Here is a 23,271-nt window from a genome sequence, read left to right as displayed (position 1 = left end):
AAAGTAACTTTCTTCAATTCGATGAAGAGCTTCCTTTCGGTGGAGCACTACTCTGTCCTGCCGGTGGAGTAATACTCTGTTCTATCGGTGCGGTGTTGATTGGTTCTACCGGTGGAGGAGTATTCCCAACACTTAGATCTGCTTTTCTAATCCATTGTTTTGAGAATTCTTGCTTTACCTCTTCAACCTTTTCTTTCCCTTTCAAGCTAGGACTTTTGTTGTCTATCAGTGATCCTTTGCTTCTGCAGAATTTTGCAATATGCCCAATCTTGTTACATGCATAACAAGTTACATTATTTTTCTGAATAGCTTTGTCATAGCCTATGTCGGTTTGAGTTCTGCATTGATTAGATAAGTGTCCATATCTTCCACAAACATAACATCTTACATTCATTCTACAATTTTCAGAGTTATGACCAACTTTGTTGCATTTTGAACATTGACCGGTGGGTGTGTTGATGTTCTGATAATTTAGAGATCTACATTGATTTGATCTATGACCATACTTATTACAGTTAAAGCATTTTCCATTGAATTTATAAGCATTAGGTTGTCTTACCGGTTTGCTGTGATCCTGAATGTTGCAGTACCGGAGCTTTCACCAACTTCAAAACTAATCCCATTAGTGTCACCATTAGGTTTCTGATTTTTCAACAAGTTACCAAGTTCTTCTGAGCTTTTCTTGAATTTATCTTTGTGCTGATTTGCAGTATCCAATTCTATTTCCAGAAATTCTTTTTGTCTCATAAGTTCATTTGAATCATTCTGAGTATGCATCAGATCTGTCTTCAATAGGTCATTTTCATAGCTAAGTCTGGTGTTCTCATTTGCTGCATCACTTAATCTTCTAGTCAAATCTTCTTCATTCTTCTTTCTATCTTCAATTTCTTTGCAAAACCTCATAGTCATATCCTGCATTTCATTCTTTGTTGTCATGTTCTCTTGCTTCAACTTCCCTATCATATCATTTAGAGTTTCCTTTTCATCATTCTCAAATTGCATCTTCTCACAAAGTTCTCTTCTCTTGTTCCTTGCAATGGTGAGATTTTTTTGAAGTGCCTGAATGATATCCTGAGCTACCTTTAGATCATCTTCAAGTTTGATGTTTTTCAATTTCTCTGCATCATAGTCTGAGAGAGCTGCTTCAAGTTGCTTCATCATATTTTCCATCTCTACCGGTGTCAGGATCTTCCTCAAGCTGTTAGGCTTCTGAAAATAGAGGACCAGGCTCTGATACCAATTGTTAGGATTCCCACAGATACTAAGAGGGGGGGGGTGAATCAGTATCTAACCAGTTACTAGAATTTCTCAATTTAAAACATGTTGAACATATTATAACAGTGTACTGGTATGCAAGAAATAATGCAGTAGACAGAAATGAAAGCAACCACATAAGAAGCACACCATAACACAATGATTTAACGAGGAAACCCGGTGTGGGAAAAACCTCGGTGGGATTTGTGACCCACAATATTTTCTTACTGGCCAATAAGAGAATATTACTTACAATAGGGGCCTACACATGCAGGAAGGCCAAGTGCCTAGAGCTTACTGCTAAAATGGAAGTCTCACTGACTTACAATGTGGATTATAAAATCCAATAACTTGTACTACTTTACAATAGCATCTTCAATGCTAGATTCAGTACCGGTTTCTGCTTTGTTCTTTACATATACCCCTTAACCTATATTTCGCATAATAGGTCTACCTAATTTTGCCTCATTATATTTTTCTGCATCCTTACAAAATGTCCTACAATGACTTCTTATATATATAAGTCATTTTACAATGATATCAAGTCGGCTTACAAGGTTTTTCAAATAATAAACAAAATATAATATATCAAAAATCATGTCGGCCTCTGTGTCGGTATACTTCCTTTCTCTGTGTTGGTGTCGATGTAGAGTGTGTTTTGCTGATGCCGATGAAGTGCCTTGTCGGTGCCATAGGATTGTAAGGTTGCCATCAATGACAAAACCTTCAATCACCTTCAATGTCTCATTGAGTGTTCATATGCCAACAGGGGATAGGCCTTAGAATCAATTGCTTGACTATGAGGGTCTCCTTTTCAAATGTTGATTATGATTTTCCATCAATCACTTAGCTAGAGATTATCCTCTCTCTCGATGCAACGGAACTACTACTTAGTGTGAAAATGCTAGCGAAGATCACTTGACTATCAAAGCCCTTGATTCTCCATCGGATGGCTCCCCTCAAGATGATGAGTCCTCTTAGGAGTGATACTTTCACTTTTGGTGTGGCTTTGCCATTCCCTTTTCCTTCTACTCCTTTGAACCCTATTGGAGAATCTCTTGTCCCATTCTCATAGCCTAATTTTCCTTTATCTTTGGATTAGCTTCATATTAATCATATGGTGGAGGGTCACATTTTTGCCTTTCCATTCTTTTGCTCGTAAATGGATGGGTTCCTTGAAGGGGAATCCCACCCACTTCCCCTTGTTTTGAGAACCTAAAGGATAATATCTCTTTGATTGTTATTAGGCGGTTGAAAGCTCTTCCTAATTCTTTGTCCCAAACACATGCTAGAATTTTGGGTGAGAGGCCTATTTCTGCAAGGTCTAGTATGCTCTAAGTGGGACCTTAGATCTCCCAACTTTATCTTTAGTTTCTTGTTGTTTTGGGTAGCTTGGCAGGGTCCCAACTTTATATTTTGTTCACTTTTATTTTTGGTAGCTTGTTTGCAACTGTACTTCACTCTTTTTGGCCTGGTTACATTGTTTGGTTTGTCCTATTGGTCATGGTAAATGTTTCATCTTCTTCTTTTTTATTTGTTGGTCAATGATTTGGGCCCTTTCAAACCACTTTTCACTATTAAAAACATATTTCTAAACTATTTTATTTGAGTTATATATCTATAAATTATTTAATAAGATCATAAATATCTTATTAAATTTGTTGTGACGTTTTAGAGAGGTGAATTAATATTGTAATAGCTTTTCTTCTAATACTTCATGAATTACATGTTGCAAGGTGTGCGTCCTTGGTCTCATTGTGTTGTGCAGCACAGTGCTTGGGTTTGTGACATGGCTTAACTGCCTCTTGTAGATTCTATAAGCCTAGTGATTGGATCTTCATCAAGAAAACCTTGAAAAGATTTACTAAATGTTTGGAATAAAATAGGTTTGTATGAATATGCACAACATTAACTTAAAGATTAGAGAGTTAACGATTTAAATGGAGATTTAAATATAATTTAAAAAGTTTGGATCTTCGTCAAGAAAACCAAAATTATTTGCTTAAGGTTTGAAATAGAGATAACTTTTAATATATTAGTTAAAACCTTTTACTTGATTAGAACTAAAGGATGGAGGAAAATTAGAGAGATTAGAATTTCAAACTCTTATACAAGTGGGAAGACTAATGGAGATAAATTTGATGGTGATCCTAATGGTGTTGACAAGGATGATTGGTTTGATGCCTTAAACAAGGAGAGGCTCATTTGTAGGAATAGAGACCTACCTATGTGATCTTTATGCAATATTTATGGAATTACTTTATGCTTTTTCTGTGGAGGTCTTGTTAAGGGGATACAAAGGGAATTTCTACTCTCCCTAACAATTTCTCCCTTAACACAAATCTATTCTAGGTCTACCTTGGTCAACCATTAAATGAAGCCTTCTATTAAGGAGGTCTATAATTTTCTCTCATTTATTAGGGATGTCATTAATAGGTTTATGAGACCAATTAAGGTTGTGATAGGGACCAGGGCTTTCTATTGTCTTGTGCATCAAATATATAGGTCTTTTTAGATAAGTTTTAAGCTTCTCTATTGAGATACCCCTTTTTAGTGTATATAGTGGCTTTACATAACTAATTAGCTTTACAATTAAATTTCATTTCACATGTCTTTTTCTTAAAACACTATAATCTACTTAGTTTTAATTACTTCCACCTTAAGCTATAGTATAAGGACAACTAAATTCACTTTCACACTTTTTCGATTTAAAAAAAAAAAGATATGATATCAATTGCTTTTCAATATGTAACCATTGTTTTTAAATTGTTAGATATAAAATATAGTACATTATTTATTGAGGATACTTATTTACACAATCAATTGCAGAGTTATGTAATTGCATAAATTATGTCAATTAATTATGTTAATTGAGGATACTTATTTACACAATCAATTTATTATGTTAATTTATTGTTATATAAATTAATTTTTCAACTTAAAATATATTATCTAGTTTCCAAGTAGTAACAAATTTGAGTGGAATAATCGATTCATGTGAAATAAAAATGAAAAACATCAACTATAATCCTTGTTTATGAATTAATCTTTAAAAAAAACATCTCGTACCCATTTGTTTGGCTATAATAAATAAACATTGTTATTAAAGTAGCATGGTTGTTTCTATACTTGCAAACAAATTTCTCTTTCAATTGTGCATGCCATTGCATCCATGTAGAAATATACTAGTTAATATGATCTCTTATATATAATACTTGTTAATATTTTGATCAATCTTTTTTATCTAATGTTTATATTAAATATAACACATTGCACTTATGTAAAAATAATTATAATAATAAACAATCACTGAATATTCAAATACATTCTTGGTAATGATGCATCTAAAAATATATGCCACGCAATAAACAAACAAGTCTATATTTTCTTTTAATTTATCAAATCAATGCATTGTTTAAGCAGGTTACCACAAAATATACTAATTGTTTTGAAACAACTATAATGTTTCTACTTCAAAATATACTAATTGTTTTGAAACAACTATAATGTTTCTACTTCAAAATTTAAGAAATTCTTTTTCTTATGATTACTGCTTATTTATCAATCTTGAATATTTTATGTTAAATGATTATAATACCTTCAAAATCACTTCTTTCTACCAAATTATTTCATTGGCAAAAAAAAAAATTCACAGTGCTTAACTGAAAGGCTATCAAATTTGTGCTTATCAACCATTCAGGTGCTATTACTAATTGAGTTGAACCCACTTTGTGATAAAAAAAAAATATCTCAATAAAAATGATGGAAACTATCATTAGTAAATAAGAATCCTTCAAATATTAGTGAATACAAAGGCGTTCTGAGGTATCATGATCATGTATGCTCATTAAAATATAGTTATTTTCTCTGTCAATAATCCGATATAATCTTTTTCTAAACCCGCATGATTATTACATGAAAATTTCTCATTTGCCTCATGATCTAATCTTTTGTTCCACTTCACATTTTTCAGACCCCCTTCATAAGCAAGATACTGTGAAGACAATTTCAGAAATCAAACAGATGCTGAGGGAAAACCCGACTAAATTACTCATGCTTATTGTTCGTAATAAGTGAACTGGCCCTGCAAAAATATACCATATATTCATTTTATTTTACATTGAGAAGACATTGACAAGTCCAAACTCCAGATACAATCCATCATGTCAAAAAAGTAAATTTCAGCGTTTTCACCACTAAGAGTAATCTTTGATTTTACGCGTGTCACACCTATTCTAATATATTTTCTGGCCCATTACCTTCCTCAAACTCTTAAAATTAATCTGTAATACGCCCAATCTTTCCTGCAACCTTCTAGGATTATTGAAGAATAAAATTACCTTCATTTTTAAAACAGAAAATAACAGGTTAAGGGAAGAATCTTCATAGGCAAATGAAATTTCTTGTGGGGGCAACCAAGTAATGCATGGCTTTGAAGTGATTCAGGTTTTCTAGTTCACATAATCCCAAGAAATTTTTCTTTAAAATTTTAACAGGAGTGGTATCCAATGATATTTGAAGCTCCTAATTAGATATTTGTTATATAGACATTAACATGGCTTCATTAGATATAGACAATCCAGTTTCATATATCCTCCTAATTCATTCATAACTTCGATTCTAAAAATGTTTTAGCAAAGCCGTACTCTGGCTTCCCCAATGAATTTCTGAAAAAGTATTATTGCTTTCAATGTGGTATTAGAATAATCTAGTATCTAAAAGCTTGTAACACAGACTAACGCGAATTTGTTTGTCAGAGTAATTGCCTTATTTTATTTATCACTAGCACAATACTTTCTTAAGGGTTTAAATAGTTATGGCAGAAGCCAATGTTGCTTGATGTCATAAAAAAATAACGACTATTACACAGATTGTGAAACAATGGCGATAATGGCCTTTCAGAGTGTCAATAATCCCAATAGAAGAATTTATTCCAGCACTTACTGATATGTAGTAGTGCTACTACTTGAGTCCAGCCCACTTTGTGATATCATCTTTATTAAACAAAATTCCCAATTAGGCAGACAGAGGTTATAGCAGTGTGTATAATTTAGCTAGGAAAATTAGAATTATTGCAAGTAACGAAATTGAAACTCCTTCATGCCCCTTTTTGTCATTGCAATTCATTTGGCACCAACAAAGTCACATTTGTGAAGGTCCTTGAGTTGGTTCTGTGTACTGGAAACCTATTTTGATTTGAAACTGGATATTGAGACAATCTTTCTATTATTATCCACTAATTTACGAGCTGCCTTCACAAGCTCCTCCTTGATCATAAAAAGCACTGCAGCAGCAAATACACTCTGCACTATCTTTGTACTCATGCCTTTGTAGAATCCAGACAAGCCCTCATAGCGTATCATTTTGAAGATTGCATCAAAAGTACCTGCAGAAGAAGATATATGCTTTAAGACATTATAGTCAACATTCAAGGCCACTCCTTGTGACTCCATCATCATCAGGACTAATAATGACTAATAATTACAAATCAGAGCTCCTTGTATGGTTAATCCATCGTACAACAAATGCAGAAACCCTGACTGAATCCTAACCTTGGATACAATCACATTACAAATGACTGGAAGATACATTAAGTGCAGAAGCAGTCCTTCAAGACATCACAACAATGAACTTATTATCTTTCAGATGATGCATTAAAAATAAATAAGGATTGGTCAAGGGATTCACGTCTTGTTGTGCATAGAGTTATCCATATAAGAGACTATGATTTGTTATGCTTACCCATAGAGCTTTTTTTCTACCAGGGCTGGAACATCGATTTAATTATCAATATTAATATAATTGATATTCTCCTTCAGCATTTTTTTTAACTAGATGCTTTTACACAAAAAGTACCCCATTTAACAGTACATATAGTCACGATTCTCATAAACTGGACAAATCTACAAGACAATAAGAACAAAGCATGATCTACTACTGACTTTAGCCTTCATGATTTCTTTCAAACTTAAGCATGTACAACAAAATAACATAGAAATACACGATCCAATCAATTTCAATCCCTCTCTTAAGATGTATAACAAATTTCAGATAAAAAGGTCTAAAACTCTCTTTTTCTAACTAGATGATTGTACACAATAAGAAACCCATTTAACAGTAGTTATGATTATCATTAAATAAACAAATCTATAAGACAACACCAGAAAGCACAACTCCAGCCCCAACAACAACAACAGTGCATGATCTATCAACTTTTGCCTTCATGATTTCTTCAAATTTAAGCATTTACATCAAACTAACATAGAAATACCAATCCTATTTCAATCCCTTTCATAAAATGTAAACAACAGACTTCGGAGAAAAAGACCTAAAACTAAGCTTTCAAACTAATGGTTTTCTCATCTGCAACTAAAGTTTGTGATCGCATAACCGTCTGTCCAAAGAATTTAGATCAATTGAAGATTCTCTACATACTTATTATCATATTGCAAGCTTTCTTGGGCAGTATAAACTGTCACCATTTTGTTTTGATACAATTATCAAGCTAATTCATTTGTGTTTTAGACATTTCACCTGTATATTGCATTGCTTTGTTCCCGCCAATCTCTTGCTTTGCTTGAAGCCTTGACTGCAAAGGTCAAATGTAAATGGAGTTCCATTACAATTCACATCCAATTAGCATTCAAATGCAATGCAAAGAACTTTTCCAAATTATCCTATAGCTTATAGAAAATTGTCTTTCAACCGTATTTATAATAATTAAAATGTCAGAGTGAGATGTAAGTTAAATTAATGATATCATTTCAAAATAAATTTCCCATCCCATCAGTAGAAACAATCACAAGGAAGCAATAAGGATTGCTCTCTTTAGACAGTTACATTGAGTATAGCCATTGAAGCTGTTTTGTTTGACAAGTTCTAAACCTCTCATGTTTCACATTACAATGCAAAAGTCACCATTTGCTATGGTTCCAAAAAAAACAACCTATATGTAGACGCTATGATTCTTGTATGAGCCTACCCATCAGACATAATGAAAGATGATTGTATTTGAATGAAATATGATGTCCTTGTTAGTCTGATAAATTATAAAGTATAAATAACATTATGAGAATTAATTGTTATAACCACAGCTAGGCAGTATAATTTTGGCGTTTCATTGCAAGAACTAAAGTCAGTTTTTTCAAAGTTCAGGACCAAACACTTCTATAATCAGAGAATCTTTCACCTGCAACATCTTTCAGTGACTCGTGAATTTGATTACAGACTACAGTACATACACAGAGATTTACATACCTTCACAACCAGAAGAGGGTAAGTCACAACAGTTGCTCCAAGTTTTGCTATGGCTCCAAGAATAAATACCTGACAAAAAAATAAATATTAATACTAATAGCATTAATATTATGAAATTTTCCTTCTCTGTCAATGTTGTGTCTTATCTTTAGCTGTTAGGAGGAGTAATCAACAACAGACAGGAAGAATGCCTCCTCAAAATCCATTTTTTTGGCCAGAATAACTTTAGCAGTGCTGAAATAACTTGTATACGAAGATAATCACTGTTGAATACTCGTATACCTCCAAGGCAGTTACATTTTTCAGGCCTTCCTTGTTTAAGGCTCTCTTGGCTTTAAGGCGCTGCAACAAACCTTCATAGATCATAAACTGAATTGATGGATTGCAAACCTGGCAAAGCATAGATAATGTTTTCATTCTGAGTCAACTAACTAAGTCATTCCAGATGCACCCTGACAGATTCAGATGATTTCTTAATGAAACTGCAAACACTGACCATGATAAGAGTGGGAACTACACCCTTCCAAAATCCTTTAATACCTGCTTCATTATAGAGATCTTTTACCTGTCAAATGAAGATTCCAAGGAAGAATAAGCATACCACGAAAGTTTGCCCTGTTAAAACAGGGAATGTACAGTATACAAATTCTGCAAGACAATAAATAATGCATAAGTTCAAAACGACATTGAAATTAGAAAATTAAAAATAGCTCTTAAAGTGACAGAAACTAAGACAGTACCACTCACCAAAAATATCACTGGCTTATTTCAATGTACAAGTGAAAATATTAGTTTTAATAAATAAAAGACAGATTAATCTTTCATTAAGTCATGCATTAATGCATTTAACTGCAAGGTAAGAAAGAGTTACAAAATTATGTTGTTAAGTTCAATTAGAACACATGCATATATAAAGTGTTCAGATAAGGTGTCTCAAGACTATCAACCTTCCAATCTTAATGTTAATGTCTTAATATTTTGTATTGCTATTTCATCTTTTGTGCCTTTTGTCACCACTCGACAAAGTTGGCATCCCATTTTTGAATGGAATATATTTTGTCTTTTAGTGGATTTGGTCCTCATATGAGTATGTCAGCATCCCACTTTTGTCTTGACTTGTTTGGACATGCATCAGCGTTTCGGGAGGTGTCTAAGAGCATCTTGAATAGTCTTCACATGGGCTACATAAGATCAAATCCTATTACTTGTAAGAGCGTGTTATAGGGAGGTTAAATTGGAATATCTTGAATGGCTTTATGACAGTGTTGGACACTTGTCATAAAGCATGTAATGCATTGGATGCCCAAATTTGCGTAGTTAAATATTATTAGTTATGACATGTAAGAAATGTGATAACAATAGTCAGGGGCATGATAAACCAAGGAGAATGTTGGGTTTTGAGTCCAAATAATTTGGGTGCCATTCCTACTTTTTGCTTGTAAATGGTTTCTGAAGACATCTCATGGTTTCACTTCATAATTCTTGTATAAATTGGGGCTTGGGCTAGGAGCTTGGAAAAGTTGTTTTGCGAGTTGAAGAAGTAATGAAATACTGCAGAAATCAACGGGAGTAGTTGTATTGATGTAACTCTTTTTTTAAGGATTGATGCAAGCATGGATCTATTTGGGTGTGGAGTTTTTTCCCACAAGGGTTTCTCCATATATCTTAGATTATGGTTATTTCCATTTCTGCTTATGATCTATCATTTTCACTGAATCTGCATGTACAAAATTCAACAAACTTTTATTTTTAAAGTTATATTTTGTTTCTACATTTGGTTTCAAGGCCAAAATTGGCTTGATAAGAGAGAGGGGCGCAAGGTGGCTTTTATGCTACAGTGGAAGTGTTGCCTTACTTGCAGTTCCAGGTTTTGGGTGATAAAAATTACAGCTAACTCACCTTGATTGAAAATAGAAAAATTCAATGCTACAAGTTTTGAGCTTTGGAAGCTGAAGATGGAGGATATCTTGAAAGAAAGGGATCAAGGGATTATCATGCAAAATAAGAAGAAACCAAATACTATTGAATGAAGAGTGGGTAAAGTAGATAAAAAACACATGGCATTGTTCATTTGTGCTTATTTGATTCCCTTTTATTGGATATTTCTAGTGAGACTACGACATATAAGTCATGGAATAGAATAAGAAAGATTTACAGACTAAGAGTCTCATTAATTAATTACTTTTAAGAAGGAAATTGTATTCTCTCAAGATGAAAGAGAGGGCCTTGGTTACAAAACATTTAAATACTTTTAATCTAATTGTGAGTCACTTACACGTATGGGAAGATAGAAGAAGATGATGTGTATTTTATTGTTGTGTTTATTGCCTAAATCTTGGGATAATCTGATCCTTGCAATCGGTGGTTCTTTACATATGATCCGAACTTAAAATGCCCTTGTTGATCTAACTGTGAGTCAGTTACAATTAATTATGTGAAGATAGAAGAAGATGATGTGTATTTTGTTGTTATGTTTATTGCCTAAATCTTGGGATAATTTGATCCTTGCAATCAATGGTTCTTTACATATAATCCAAAGTTAAATGAGAAGAAAGATTTTAAAAGGTTTAAGAGGAAGTGAGGCCTTTGGAGGAGCTCTGAGTTCAATTTGGAAGGCCAAAGGTCTTCCTCCGTTGCCGCTTCTCCTAGAGCTCTCCCCCTGGCTTTTGTGCCTGCTTGGTCCCTCTTTTTAGTGAGGGTTGGGCAGGATTGGTTATGAGTATTTGCTTTCTTGTATATTTTGATGTGGTTTTCGTGCCTTCTTGTTTTTTACTTTTTCCATTGAAATATTTGAATTGATAATATTACCCACCCACTGCCAATGGTGAGGACATGTTTGTGCCTGCGTTAATGCTCGATGGGGGTGTTGAGTTGGGAGGTTGGTCGATGGGTGCTTTGGAAGGTAGGGACATTAATGACAATGGTGTTGGCTTGTCAAGAAAACCATCTTTCAAATACATTCTAGCAGGTTCTTTAATGGTTGTCCCTGAAAAAGCCAGGTTCAAGGTCGTGGTTGATGGCGATAGAGGTGTCTCAGGAGGTCGACAAGAAGGTGGTGAGGAAGGTAAGTCCCCTCCTTTTGCTTTGAAAACACTCTTTGTGGAGCCATTTTGGATATGTACTCGAATCTAGATTCAAGAATATATCTGTGTTATTTACTGTTGATGTGTAGCTAGGTCAGATCCTTCTAGGGCCGACCTAGCACACCTAATGGCTAATTGGCCTGTCGGCCTTAGCCATGTTGATAATTCACTTTGTCATATTTACCCTTGTTTGGGTCGGCCCTATTTGGGCGATTTATGTAACTTGTAATTATATAATAGGTCAAGACCTATATATGTGTAACTTGTAAATCATTTATGTAATTTATGATTCTTGACGCCAAAAGTTACAAGGCCGACTAGAGGTTTTGGAAGGCATTGTCATCTACATATACAAGGTGAATAGGGATCAAATAAAACACCTTCATTCAGCGATCAATCACCTTCAGCAGAGCAGTGAAATACTTCTTCCGATCAGCGAGTATATCCCAAGAGCAGCGAACTCATTTCTAAGAGCAGTGAATTCATTCCCAAGGACAGCGAACCAGTTCTGAGCAGCGAATCTCAATCATGGTAGCAGCGGATATATACCTTCAGCAAGTGAACTGATCTAAGGCCAGCGAATCATTCTCAGACCAAGCGAAGTGTCTCCTTATCAAGCAAATGGCCTACATCTGATTGGTGAATCACCTGCAGCAAGGATCATGCAGATAAGTTGCCCTAACTGCAGAATTGGTTACTGCTGTTCCTACCCTAGTTTTGGAAATATACTGTGCTGATATATTGCTTCAAATGTTGAAGCAAACTTGTAAGATACATACTGTTTTAATCTAATACAACTAAGATTTCGATTGCTGGGTTTTTCACCTCCAAGAGGGAGGTTTTCCCAGGGTACAGCTGTGTTCTTGTTTTATTTTCTGTTTGCTGCTTTCAGTCTGATCTATAAAATCAACATTTACTACACTACATAGGGATAAACTCCCTGCTCAAAAATTCTTTGACAAATGGTTGCAAAATGTGTGGGGTAAGAAACTTGGTATTTACATTTCCTTTTGTAGAATGATACAAAAGGGACTAGTTGTTATATTCTTCAACAATCATGATATGCATAAAAGGGCCCTTAACAAACAATTTTGGAATGTGAGCAATCCTATCTTTAGAATCGTGCACTGGTCTTCTAAATGAGGAAGTTATGAACTATTCTGTTCCGAGATGGGTTATTGTGAAAAATGTTCCCCCTCAGTTGTGGACTTTTGTGCCACACATTCTGACTTTGACTAGGGTCCTTCAAATGGAAAAAACAAGAGTCACTCTCCCACACATGGAGCGTAGGGTTTTGTTGGCCCTCTCTCTTGGAATTTAAATTCCAAAGCAAATTGGTATCCGTTTAGGTAATAAATTCTTTTTTGCAAAATTGAAGGTCTAGGGGGCTTGAATGCTTGTTTTCTATGTAAATTTGAAGGTTGTCATAAGAAAGATTGCCCTAAACTGAAAAGGATGGTGGTGTGACGTAATCACACATCGCCCCATTGAAAATGGGGACCCCCACTTTTTTCACTTTGCTTAGTGTTTAGCTTGGTAAGTCTAAAGATGTTAGCCCTTGCTTGTGAGAGGAGATGTGTTTTAAGGTTGAGGATATTTCAAAATTGCGAAGTTGCTAAGATTGTCAAGAGGCAAGAAAGTTGTCAATTTGCAAGAAAAAGTCTTAGGGTTTGAAATAATATGAATTAGGGTTTTGGATTGACATAGGTCAAAATGAGAAAAGAGTCATCAAAATTGCTCTCAAGGATGGATAACCTGTGAAGTATCATAACATAGATCAAATTAGGGTTTTGAGATGAAAAATAGACTAAGGCATGAGTTTGCTCAAGGAAGCAGATAGTTTCAGAAGAGTTAATCAAAGTTTGCTAGATCATAACAATGCTTCCCATCATCATTGCATTGAGAAAGTTGAATAATGTTGAGTATCAAGAGATATTGCTCAACACTCCTCCATGATGACGTGTCATCCTAGTCACCACTCAACCAGTCAAGAGATTCCACGTCAGCATGTCTAGATGCAATGCACCTAACTCATCTTATGGAGACACAAACTTTGAGATACCTACCCTCATTTTCTATTGGTTCACATTCAATATTGAACCTAAGTGTAATTTTCTCATTGGCTAGAATGGAGTTTGTTTTAACAAACCCTAATTAGGGTTTCTATCATGTAATCTCGGTCATTAATTGTGAAGCAATCTGAGCCATTCATTGTAAAGAGTTATCAATATAAGGCTCAATTTTCTCATTTGTAAGGGATTAATAATAGGTCAACAATAGTAGAAGAATAGAAAATAGTTAGCAATTAGAATAGAAATTAGATTAGGAGAAGGCAAAGATTGTTGCCTAGACTTTGTTGTAAAGAGCATATGATTTCATAGAAGTTATGGTGAATTTGATGTGTTATTCCAACAAGTTGCATGGTCTCTACTTCTCAATTCATTTTCATGTTGTTTAGATGAATGAAAGAACTATGTGCATGATTAATAGGTGAAATTCATTTATCCATAACACTAGCAATTTGCTAATTGTAAGTTTGCCTTGTGTGGTCAACTGGAATCCTTAAATGAGTTTAACTTCAATTGCTATTCATACCTTGATATGCATCACCTTGATGGTATCCTTGTTGTTGATAGTGATTTGAACATCATTTTTTGCTCTCCTTAGAAGATCGCACTAAGCTTTGTAGAGTTGTTGCTTTGCATGTCAAACCAAGGCTTCGTTGAATTTCACCTAATCAACAATTAGATCCTACATTCTAAGGATTAGATTAGAATCCCTAAACCCTGTCTATTTTGCCATTTTATTTTCCAAGCAAATAGTCAAATGATCAAGTTTCAGCAACATCCAAACGTTCAAACATTCAAGTACTCAACGTAAGTCCCCTTGGATTACCAACAATCACATCAACCATTGAGTTTATCCACAAGTCAAGACTTGATAGTAGAAACCTTGGAGTTGTCTCATTTGATCTCAAAGCATAACATTTGAGAGAATTTGTTCAACAGAGGATAAGATACTTTGGTATTTTATTCTGTGTTAGAGGTGCATAAAAACACATCAACAAATGGCAACCACTAGAAATAGACCCACTTTTCAAATGATGTCTAATGGGTTTAACCCTGAAGCTCTTAACAAAGGCTCTTCGCCTAACAATATGGAACCATTGGTTCTTGAACCCTCTCTCCTCAACTCTGGTGTTCATAATGTCCGTATGGTCATTGAGGTGAGCAGATCAAAAAGAGAATTTTTAAGGCAAAAAATAGAACTATGGAGGACCTTGTTGATGAAGGGGCAGTGATCTCCAATTTGCTTGAGTTACAAGGGGAACTAGGGTTTTTGCCAAAATTGGATAATGATGAGGTGCTAAATGAGGGCCCTCGGTCTGCCTTTCCACTCGTCTCAAGTGAAGATGATCAAACTAAGAATCCTGTAAGTGGAAAGAATATTGCTGATGACAAAAAAAAAGAGGAAAAAAGTTAGTAGAGATACCCCTGAGGCTGCTTTAAGAAAAAAGGGAAAGAGGGAAGGGGGATAATATCCCCAAATGCTTCGATAGGCTGTACAAAAACCCTAAGGGGTCCAACTCTACTATAGCTAATGAAGAACCTAAAATGTGTTAGTTGGAATGTCAAGGGAATGAAGTCCACATAAAATACACCATTAGAATGACTTTAAACCAGTTCAAGTCCCTTGATTTGATTCTTCTTCAGGAGGTCAAGGTTGTGGTGTTTATGCTTGAGATTAACCTTAAGTTTATCTGAAAGGATGCCATGCAATTCTGCACTAACCATGCTAAAGGCAAAGGTGGTACTGTCATTCTCCTTAACCAAAGATGGTCTAGCTGTGGTATAGTTTGGTTCCTCTCCTTATAACATTATTGTGTGGGTGATTCTGGAACACGATGGTTTGGTTTTTGGAGTGTATATAGTATATGGGTCTCATGACTACATACAGAAGATAGAACTAGACACTCTTGAAGGAATGAGAATAGAAAGCATAAGTATTTGGTTTACTTGGTGCAACTTTCAGAAAGGCACTAAAAAAATTGACTGCAAACTAGATAGATTTTATGCTAGCAATTATTTTTATATTTTTGATCACCTTTGTAAAAGCAATAGTATTAAAGTCCACCCCTGCTTTATCTTAGATCATCACCTTGCTGAAGTCAATATCCTATTTCATGATCAGAGGAACTCCAATGATGTTAGAATAAAAAGGCAGCTACAAGCTGAACACTAATCTCCTGGACTTGAATAACTGCAATGATGCCATCTTTACCGTAAAAGAAATTAACAAAATCTTGCTCAAGAACATGCCCGCAATTGATAAATGGAACATTAATGTCAATGGCTGGAAATATTTGTTTCAAATAGTAGGATAGAAAAGAACCCTTGATGGTAGGAAATTTTGAAAATGGACTTCAAAAAGATTGTTCAATGGAATCCAAGCTGCAATAAGACCCCTCCAATCTGTCCCTCAATGAAGATTTGATGAGAGACTTCGCTCACCGACCTTCCCAAAGACAAGCTCAACTCGCTCTATGACAAGCCCAAGGACAAGATGACATTTCTCTCTATGACCAGCCCAAGGACAAGCTTCAAATGAGGAACTCGATCTATGTCCTTTGGAAGGACAAGCTTCAAAACATAGTTCGCTCAATGTCCTTGATGAGGAGAAGATCAAGATAGGCAAAATTCGCTCCATGACCCCTCTCGAGACAAGACCTAAATGACAAGATTTGGCAACTTGCCTTATGACCTTTGCAAAGATACGACTTGAAACTTACTACTTCATCGATTTGAAAGCAACATCAATTACACCTCTATAAGTAATTCGCTTTGGGACCTTCGAAAGGACGAGACCTAAAATAAAATTTTAGCCTATGTCCTCTCCAAGGACAGGCCCTAAAATGGAATTTTCGCTCTGTGACCAGCCTAAGGACGAGATCAAAAACAAAATTTGCTCTATATCCTTGATGAGGACAGGCCCTAAAATGGAATTTTCGCTCTTGGACCAAGGTAAGGACGAAGTTAAGATGTGAGAATTTCGCTCACCATCCTTTGGAAGGACAAAGACAAGATAGGTGAATTTCACTCAATGACCTTGGAGAGGACGGGACTCAAAGACAAAGTTCGCTCTTGACCCTTGGCAAGGTACGGGAGCGAAAATGATAAATTCGCTCTATGACCAGCCTAAGGACAAGATTCACAAGACAGTTCGCTCTGTGTCCCCCGTCAAGATTCATATATAAGTGGCATTTCCTTATTTATTTTGTCTTTCTTATACTTTAAGTTATATTCCATATATATTGTCAGGATGTTTGAGAGTGGTTTCGGACCTCCAGAAGTTATAATGCAAAATCTAGTTTTTGGAAGATCCTTCAAATTTCCAGACTTGGTCAAATTTCAAGGCATTTCAGGATCAGGATGGCATTCCAGACTATTAAAGGCGAGTTTGCTCTGACCTTGATGTAAGGGACAGGACCTAGGAGGACACTATGCATTCAACCAAGGTTTGATTTAACAACTTGAAGCCTAGAATGATCTAAATAACCCCTAATCACTCAACTGACCTGTCCTCCTTCGCTCCACCTTGAGGAGATCCACCTAACTTGATGACCTTTGAGAAACTCAATCCCTTCGATGCAAAGGCTAAGACACTAAAACGACCAACAAAAAAACTAAAAGAGCTAACCCTAGAAAGCAAAAAGTGGGGGTCCCCATTTGCTATGGGGCGGTGTGTGAATACCTCACAACAATGATGTAACTCAAAACCCAAAGGTTCGTGCATGAAGTGCTACTGTCCTCTACATGCTCCATGATGTCTTCTTCATTTACCACATATGCTCTACAAGTGTGATTAAGGAATGATATTGTTATGTAACAAAGGTATAATGTCAAACCTTGTATGCAATGTGGTTCTTCAATTCTTATCGCATGCTCTTGCATAACAACAAGATGAATGTAACCATGTAAAGATGGGAGATGGCTGATCATCAACATGAGACTCATCTTTATTTTGTATCTTCCAAGTTTGCTTTCATATATGCTATCATAAGTTGTTGTCCCAAGGTGTGTGACAAACTGAGAACTCCTCTCAAGAGCTGTCAGACTTTCCACCTCAAGGCTGCTGTTATGAATCAGACCAGCAACTAAAGTGAAGGCAATGATGTCTGCATACCCATGCATGAGAAAGAAAACCATCTCATACACCTTACCTATCAAGTGAACATGTCTACATAAACTCCAATCCAACCCAAAAACTGATGTAGACCCAAATAAATCTGAAAATGCAATGTACAACCATGTAGGACAGCCACATGTCAACCATGAATCCATGAAAATTATGTCACAAGCCAACCAATAAACAACTACATAAGCATATGAAATAGGTGACAATTCCATAGTTGTATTGTAGTTGTCTCCATTAATACCCAAAGTCAAAGCATGAATGGTTGATCCACTAAACATATCACCCATAAAATCATGATACACCTCAATGAAATTGTCAACATCACAAATTGATTCATGCCCTTCTTCAACCACTGGTAAAAAATCAGATTGTTGGCAAATTGAGGTTTCAACCTTTACCTCATACTTGTCTATCCACTCATGAATGTCTACCATGCTACACTTCTTGTCACCACTATCCTTATTGGATTTGTGCACATGTGACATCACAAAATTGCTGTCCCAACTCAAAAAACCAGAACCTTTCCAAGGTGTCTTCATTGCTCTTTCTTGTATCTTTTTTGAGGGAAGACTGTCCCTCCATGAGTGCTGGTATATGAGGTGTCTCCTACTGCAATAACAAAAATTCCTAGCTGCTAAAGCTGATCTGTTTTTCATTACTAACCAACTCCGTGGTGTAATATGCAAAACAAACCAAACATTATCAAATTGTACGATCCTCCTATTAGGCAATCTCTTAATCTCTATAATCAGCTCTCTAAGACAATATGCCTCATGTGATCTTAACAAGTATTCCTCCAATGTAATCATGTGTACAAAACAAGGAATATCAAACTTACTAAAAGCAATCATACCTTTCAAGCAGCTTACATCTACGAGCTCCTTCTTATGCACCTCATTGTTGATTGATCCTAAAGTTGTAGCACCTATCTCATGACTGAAATTTGCATCTTCATGTGAAAGTTGCCCCACAGGTGTGGCTGCCTTAGAGAATTGTTTTCCTGATTTGCATTCAAAGTCATGCCTCTCAAAATCAGCTACCTCCTTGACCTCTTCACCAAATTCCTCTTTTGAAGTGTTATGCCCCACCCAAGAGTCATGATGGCGTGATGCTGAAACATAGGTGGATTCCTTGAGTTCTTTGTGATGGGTTAGGTCTTTCCAATCTGAAACAATATTCTTTTCCACACACACTTCCACATATTCTTCCTCAACCATAGATTGATCATTCAAATCATGTTGTGCTAGAAGTCTTTGATCCACAAAACCTTCATATGTATGAACAATGTCTCTTTCAACATTGCTTAAATCTCAATTTGTACCCATGGCTACTATTTTGCCATCCTTATTAGTCACAACATCCACATTTGTAGATGCATGTTCAAGTAACGGTTCTTGGATAATTAATGTACCGCTATTATTGTGCACAACCAAATCAGAATTAGCTTCCTCCCTTTCAGCAGCATTACCATAGCTGCCACAAGTTTCATGTGCCTCTTCTTCAAGTGAATTCTCAGCATTGGAATGATCTATATGCTCATCTTTAGTAACTTCAATGTGTTCATCATTGTTATGCCTCTTATCCATCTTCTTAGCTTCTTCCTCCAAAAGCAATTTCTCAAACAATAATAACATATCTGATTGATATTTTTGAAATGTTTGAAAGAAGTCAATCATACCATTCATAAGCTCATCCATATGTCGATCATTTCTTTGTGGACTTATACTATCCCTTCTATCCTTCTTTGATGGACTTGTTCCGCCTTTATCCATTGTTGTAACTTCGTTTACACCTGTTGTATATGACATTGATTTCGGAAGGAAAGTAGGTGGCAATCTTCCATCTATAATTCTACCCATTGTTGTGACCTTTTATAAACTTGTTGTATGTGGTTGAAACAACTGATTTCAAACCGACATGCAGCTGATTAGAAGCAACATGCAACCATAATTTTTGACATGCAGCTGATTAGAAGCAACATGCAACCATAAATTATGACATGCAACTGATTAGAAGCAGCATGCAACACTCAAAATCAACATGCAACTATCTGGGCAATCGCCAAACTAACATGCAAGATCTGGGTAGTCGCCAAAACTAACATGCAAGATCTGGGTAGTCACCAAAACTAACATGCAAGTTCACTAAACTGACATGCAAGATCTGGGTAGTTTCCAAATTGACATGCAAGTTCACCAAATTGACATGCACTAATCTGGGTATTCACCAAATTGAAATGCAACGCTGAAACTCCAACAAGCTGACAAGATCACCAGCTCTGATACCACTGTAATAGCCCAGACTCGGATATTGCTTCAAATCTGGTATGGGTTTTCATTTTTGCTCATATTTTGTTCATCATAATATAATATTGTGACATGCAAACATGCAGATTGAACATGCAAGATCAACAATACAGATTTTCAAGGAAATCAATCAATGTAATACAGAGAATCTAAATAAGCCAATGGTATTCTTTGATACAAAAAAGTATTATTGTTTACAAATGCATGTTGTTGTTACAAATCAAAAGATGCCTAATGCCATCAAATAACACATACTCGGAATGCCTCCATACATAAAATAACAAACCCTCTAAAAAATTGCAAGATAGATCATCGAATTTCCATGAAAACTGATCAATGATGTGCAACTATGAATCCTGAGATGAATTCACCAAGTGGGCTGTAGCCAAAACCTCTAGGGTTTTCATCCTAGGGTAAACTGAACCTGCAAGCTAAAGCTCTCAAGCTCTCAAGGAAAAGTTTCTTTGAAAATAACAACTCAAGAATGAATCCTCATTGCGCTTTTTCCTCCTTCTATAATACTTTTCCTTTTTGAAAGTAATACTTCATTTTATTTTTCTCTCAATTTACTTTTCCCCTAAAAGTGACTTTACTTTATACTTTGTCATTGACATTATTATAAAGTCACTTTATAAAATTAAGTATGTCCAACTGCTGATTAATTAAATTTAAATAATCCGATAAGACTTGGGACTATTTAACATTTAATTAATTAATTATCACTCAAAGAAAAGGGGACATTACAAAAATCCTCTTTCAAATGGTTGCTTCTTTTAAAAAGATTACCTTTCAGGCAGAATTATGCTCAGTAGTCGGACAACCTCTGCTCCATTTGTGAAGTTCCTGAATCTATTAATCACATTTTTTTAACCATTTCTTTGCAAAAACTAGGAATGAGAACTGTTTTCAAGGCAAAAAGAGGGTTCTTTCTGAGTCTTATGAGTTCTTTCTGAGTCTTTCATAAGACTCACTCTCCATTCAATTTTTGCACATATTTTTAACTATGGAGATCTCTAAAGAGAAATTTTGGAAGCTGTTAAATGTTGGGCATGCCACCTTTAGCAGGTGTGAGCTGAAATTGGCAAACTATTGGCCCTTTGCTAAGGACTCTAAGAAGGAATACTTGGAGTTCCACAGCAATCATAATAAAGAATAGTCTACTGAAATGATGTTGGATGAATTGAATCTCAAAGAGAGATCTCTTGTTCCTGCTGAAGATCTCAATGGTGCTGATGGAGGTGGTTAGATCAAATGACAGTATTTCAGAAATTGTTCCCCCAAATGGCTTCAATGGCTTTGATCAGTACAGTGAAAGTTGGAATGGTTAACTTCCTTTGGTGGTACTGTCTAGAGTCAGGCCTAGACCCATCCTGTAATGTATTTAATCTCTTTTGAAAGCTCTATATCTACACTGTTTATGAACTCTTGACTGCTATGGTCTTTTGACCTATCCTAGACCCATCCCGTGCTATATTTAATACCTTTTGAAAGCTCTATATCTACACTGTTTATGAACTCTTGACTGCTATGTCCTTTTTGACCTGTCCTTAATCTGTACTTGCTCTCTTTTTTGGTAATATATAATCAATTAAAAAAAAAGGCCTAAGATACATTGTATGTGAGGGGAAGATCTAAAGAGAGAGGAAGGATAAGTCTAAAGATAACTCTAAATCCAAGGGAAGGTAGATTGAATTGTTGGATCTGTAGTAAAGAAGAACATCTCAAAAAACTAATGTAAGAATAATGATGATTCCTCTGTGGAAAAATCCTTTGATGATGAAGCTACCAATGCTTTTATTATTTCTACTAATATGACTTTTGATAACTTTTAGTTGATAGATTCAAGGGAAGCTCTAAGAACCTAGTAAGAGCAGATTGAATTGTTGGGATTATGGTAAACAGGAGCACCTCAAAAAGGAATGCAAGAATACTAATGATTCATCTACAGACAAATCCTCAAATGATGACACTACCAATGCTTTTTTATTTCTACCAATATGAATTTTGATAACTCTTAGTTGATAGATTCAAGAGCATCCTACCACATGACTCACAAAAAGTGGTTTTCAACATACACAGCATATGGTGGTGGTGGAGACAATACATCGAAGATTATGAACTGAGAGAATATTAAATTGATTTTCAGTGATGGAATGGTGTGAACCCTCAAGGATGTATTGCATATACCTAGTTTAGCTAGAAACTTAATTCTTGTATCTAAAATCAATGATTAAGGGGTACATGTTACTTTTGGGAAGAGTAGTTCCAGGCTAAACAGAGGGAATTTGGTGTTGGCCAAGAGCACTCGGTGTGGTACTCAATGTAAGCTAGAAATATATACTTTTTATAACTTTATTAATGTAACTAATTATTATGAAGTAATTGGTAAAATATTTGCTTAATATTAACAGAGATCAATAGATCTTTATATAAAAGAAGAAAGACAATGTTTCCTTAGGAAACGATCATGAAGAATAGAAACATTCTATTCTAGCTAACAGCTAACTAAGTATTTACAGAATATTACAATACATAACCATTAATAATAAATAGAAACTATCTATTATTGTGATACCCTCCCTTAATGGTTAATCTATCCACTACACCAAGTTGTTCTCTGAATTTGACAAACTTATCTGGACCAAGTGGCTTGGTGAGAATGTCTGCAGTCTAATCCGCTGTAGGAACATACTGCAAGTCTATGATCTTGTCTTCAACCAGCGGCCGTATGTAATGACAATGAACATCTACATGCTTGGTTCGTTCATGGAAGACTGGATTTCGTGCTAACTTGATAACGCCATTGTTATCAACAAACAAGGTGGTCGGTCCTGCTGGTGACATCTACATATCCCCAAGCATCCGACGAAGCCAAACAGCTTCACAACCTGCCTTAACTGCCCCTCTGTATTCGGCCTCTATAGAGGAGAGAGAAACAACCTGCTGCTTCTTACTGGTCCATGTGATGACACCAGATCCCAAACTAAACACATATCCAGAAGTTGACTTTTTATCATCAACAAAAACTGCCCAATCTGAATCTGTGAATCCACTGAGTCTAGGATTAGAACTCCGAGAGTAAAGAATTCCATAATCAGTAGTGCCCTTCACATAACGAAGCACACGCTTTGCGGCCATCCAATGATCAGCCTTGGGAGCTGTCATAAAGCGTGAAA

At 35.6% G+C, this 23,271-nt stretch overlaps 1 protein-coding gene across 1 annotated transcript in view; it reads right to left on the bottom strand.

Moving 5' to 3' along the window:
- Positions 1-5,990: 5,990 nt before the first annotated feature.
- The window catches only part of LOC131041559 (peroxisomal nicotinamide adenine dinucleotide carrier), a 53,777-nt gene continuing 36,496 nt past the window's right edge, over positions 5,991-23,271 (bottom strand). Inside the window, exons 7-11 of the mRNA XM_057974686.2 lie at positions 9,008-9,076; positions 8,794-8,901; positions 8,512-8,580; positions 7,789-7,843; positions 5,991-6,640 (exon numbers count right to left, since the gene is read on the bottom strand). Coding sequence (XP_057830669.1) covers positions 6,441-6,640; positions 7,789-7,843; positions 8,512-8,580; positions 8,794-8,901; positions 9,008-9,076 — 501 coding nt within the window. The 3' untranslated portion in view covers positions 5,991-6,440. The remainder of the gene's footprint in view (positions 6,641-7,788; positions 7,844-8,511; positions 8,581-8,793; positions 8,902-9,007; positions 9,077-23,271) is intronic.

The sequence above is a fragment of the Cryptomeria japonica genome, chromosome 4, assembly GCF_030272615.1.
Source record: "Cryptomeria japonica chromosome 4, Sugi_1.0, whole genome shotgun sequence".
NCBI lineage: Eukaryota > Viridiplantae > Streptophyta > Pinopsida > Cupressales > Cupressaceae > Cryptomeria > Cryptomeria japonica.
The sequence above is the reverse complement of the archived record's forward strand: the minus strand, read 5'-3'. Positions and strand labels throughout refer to the sequence as shown.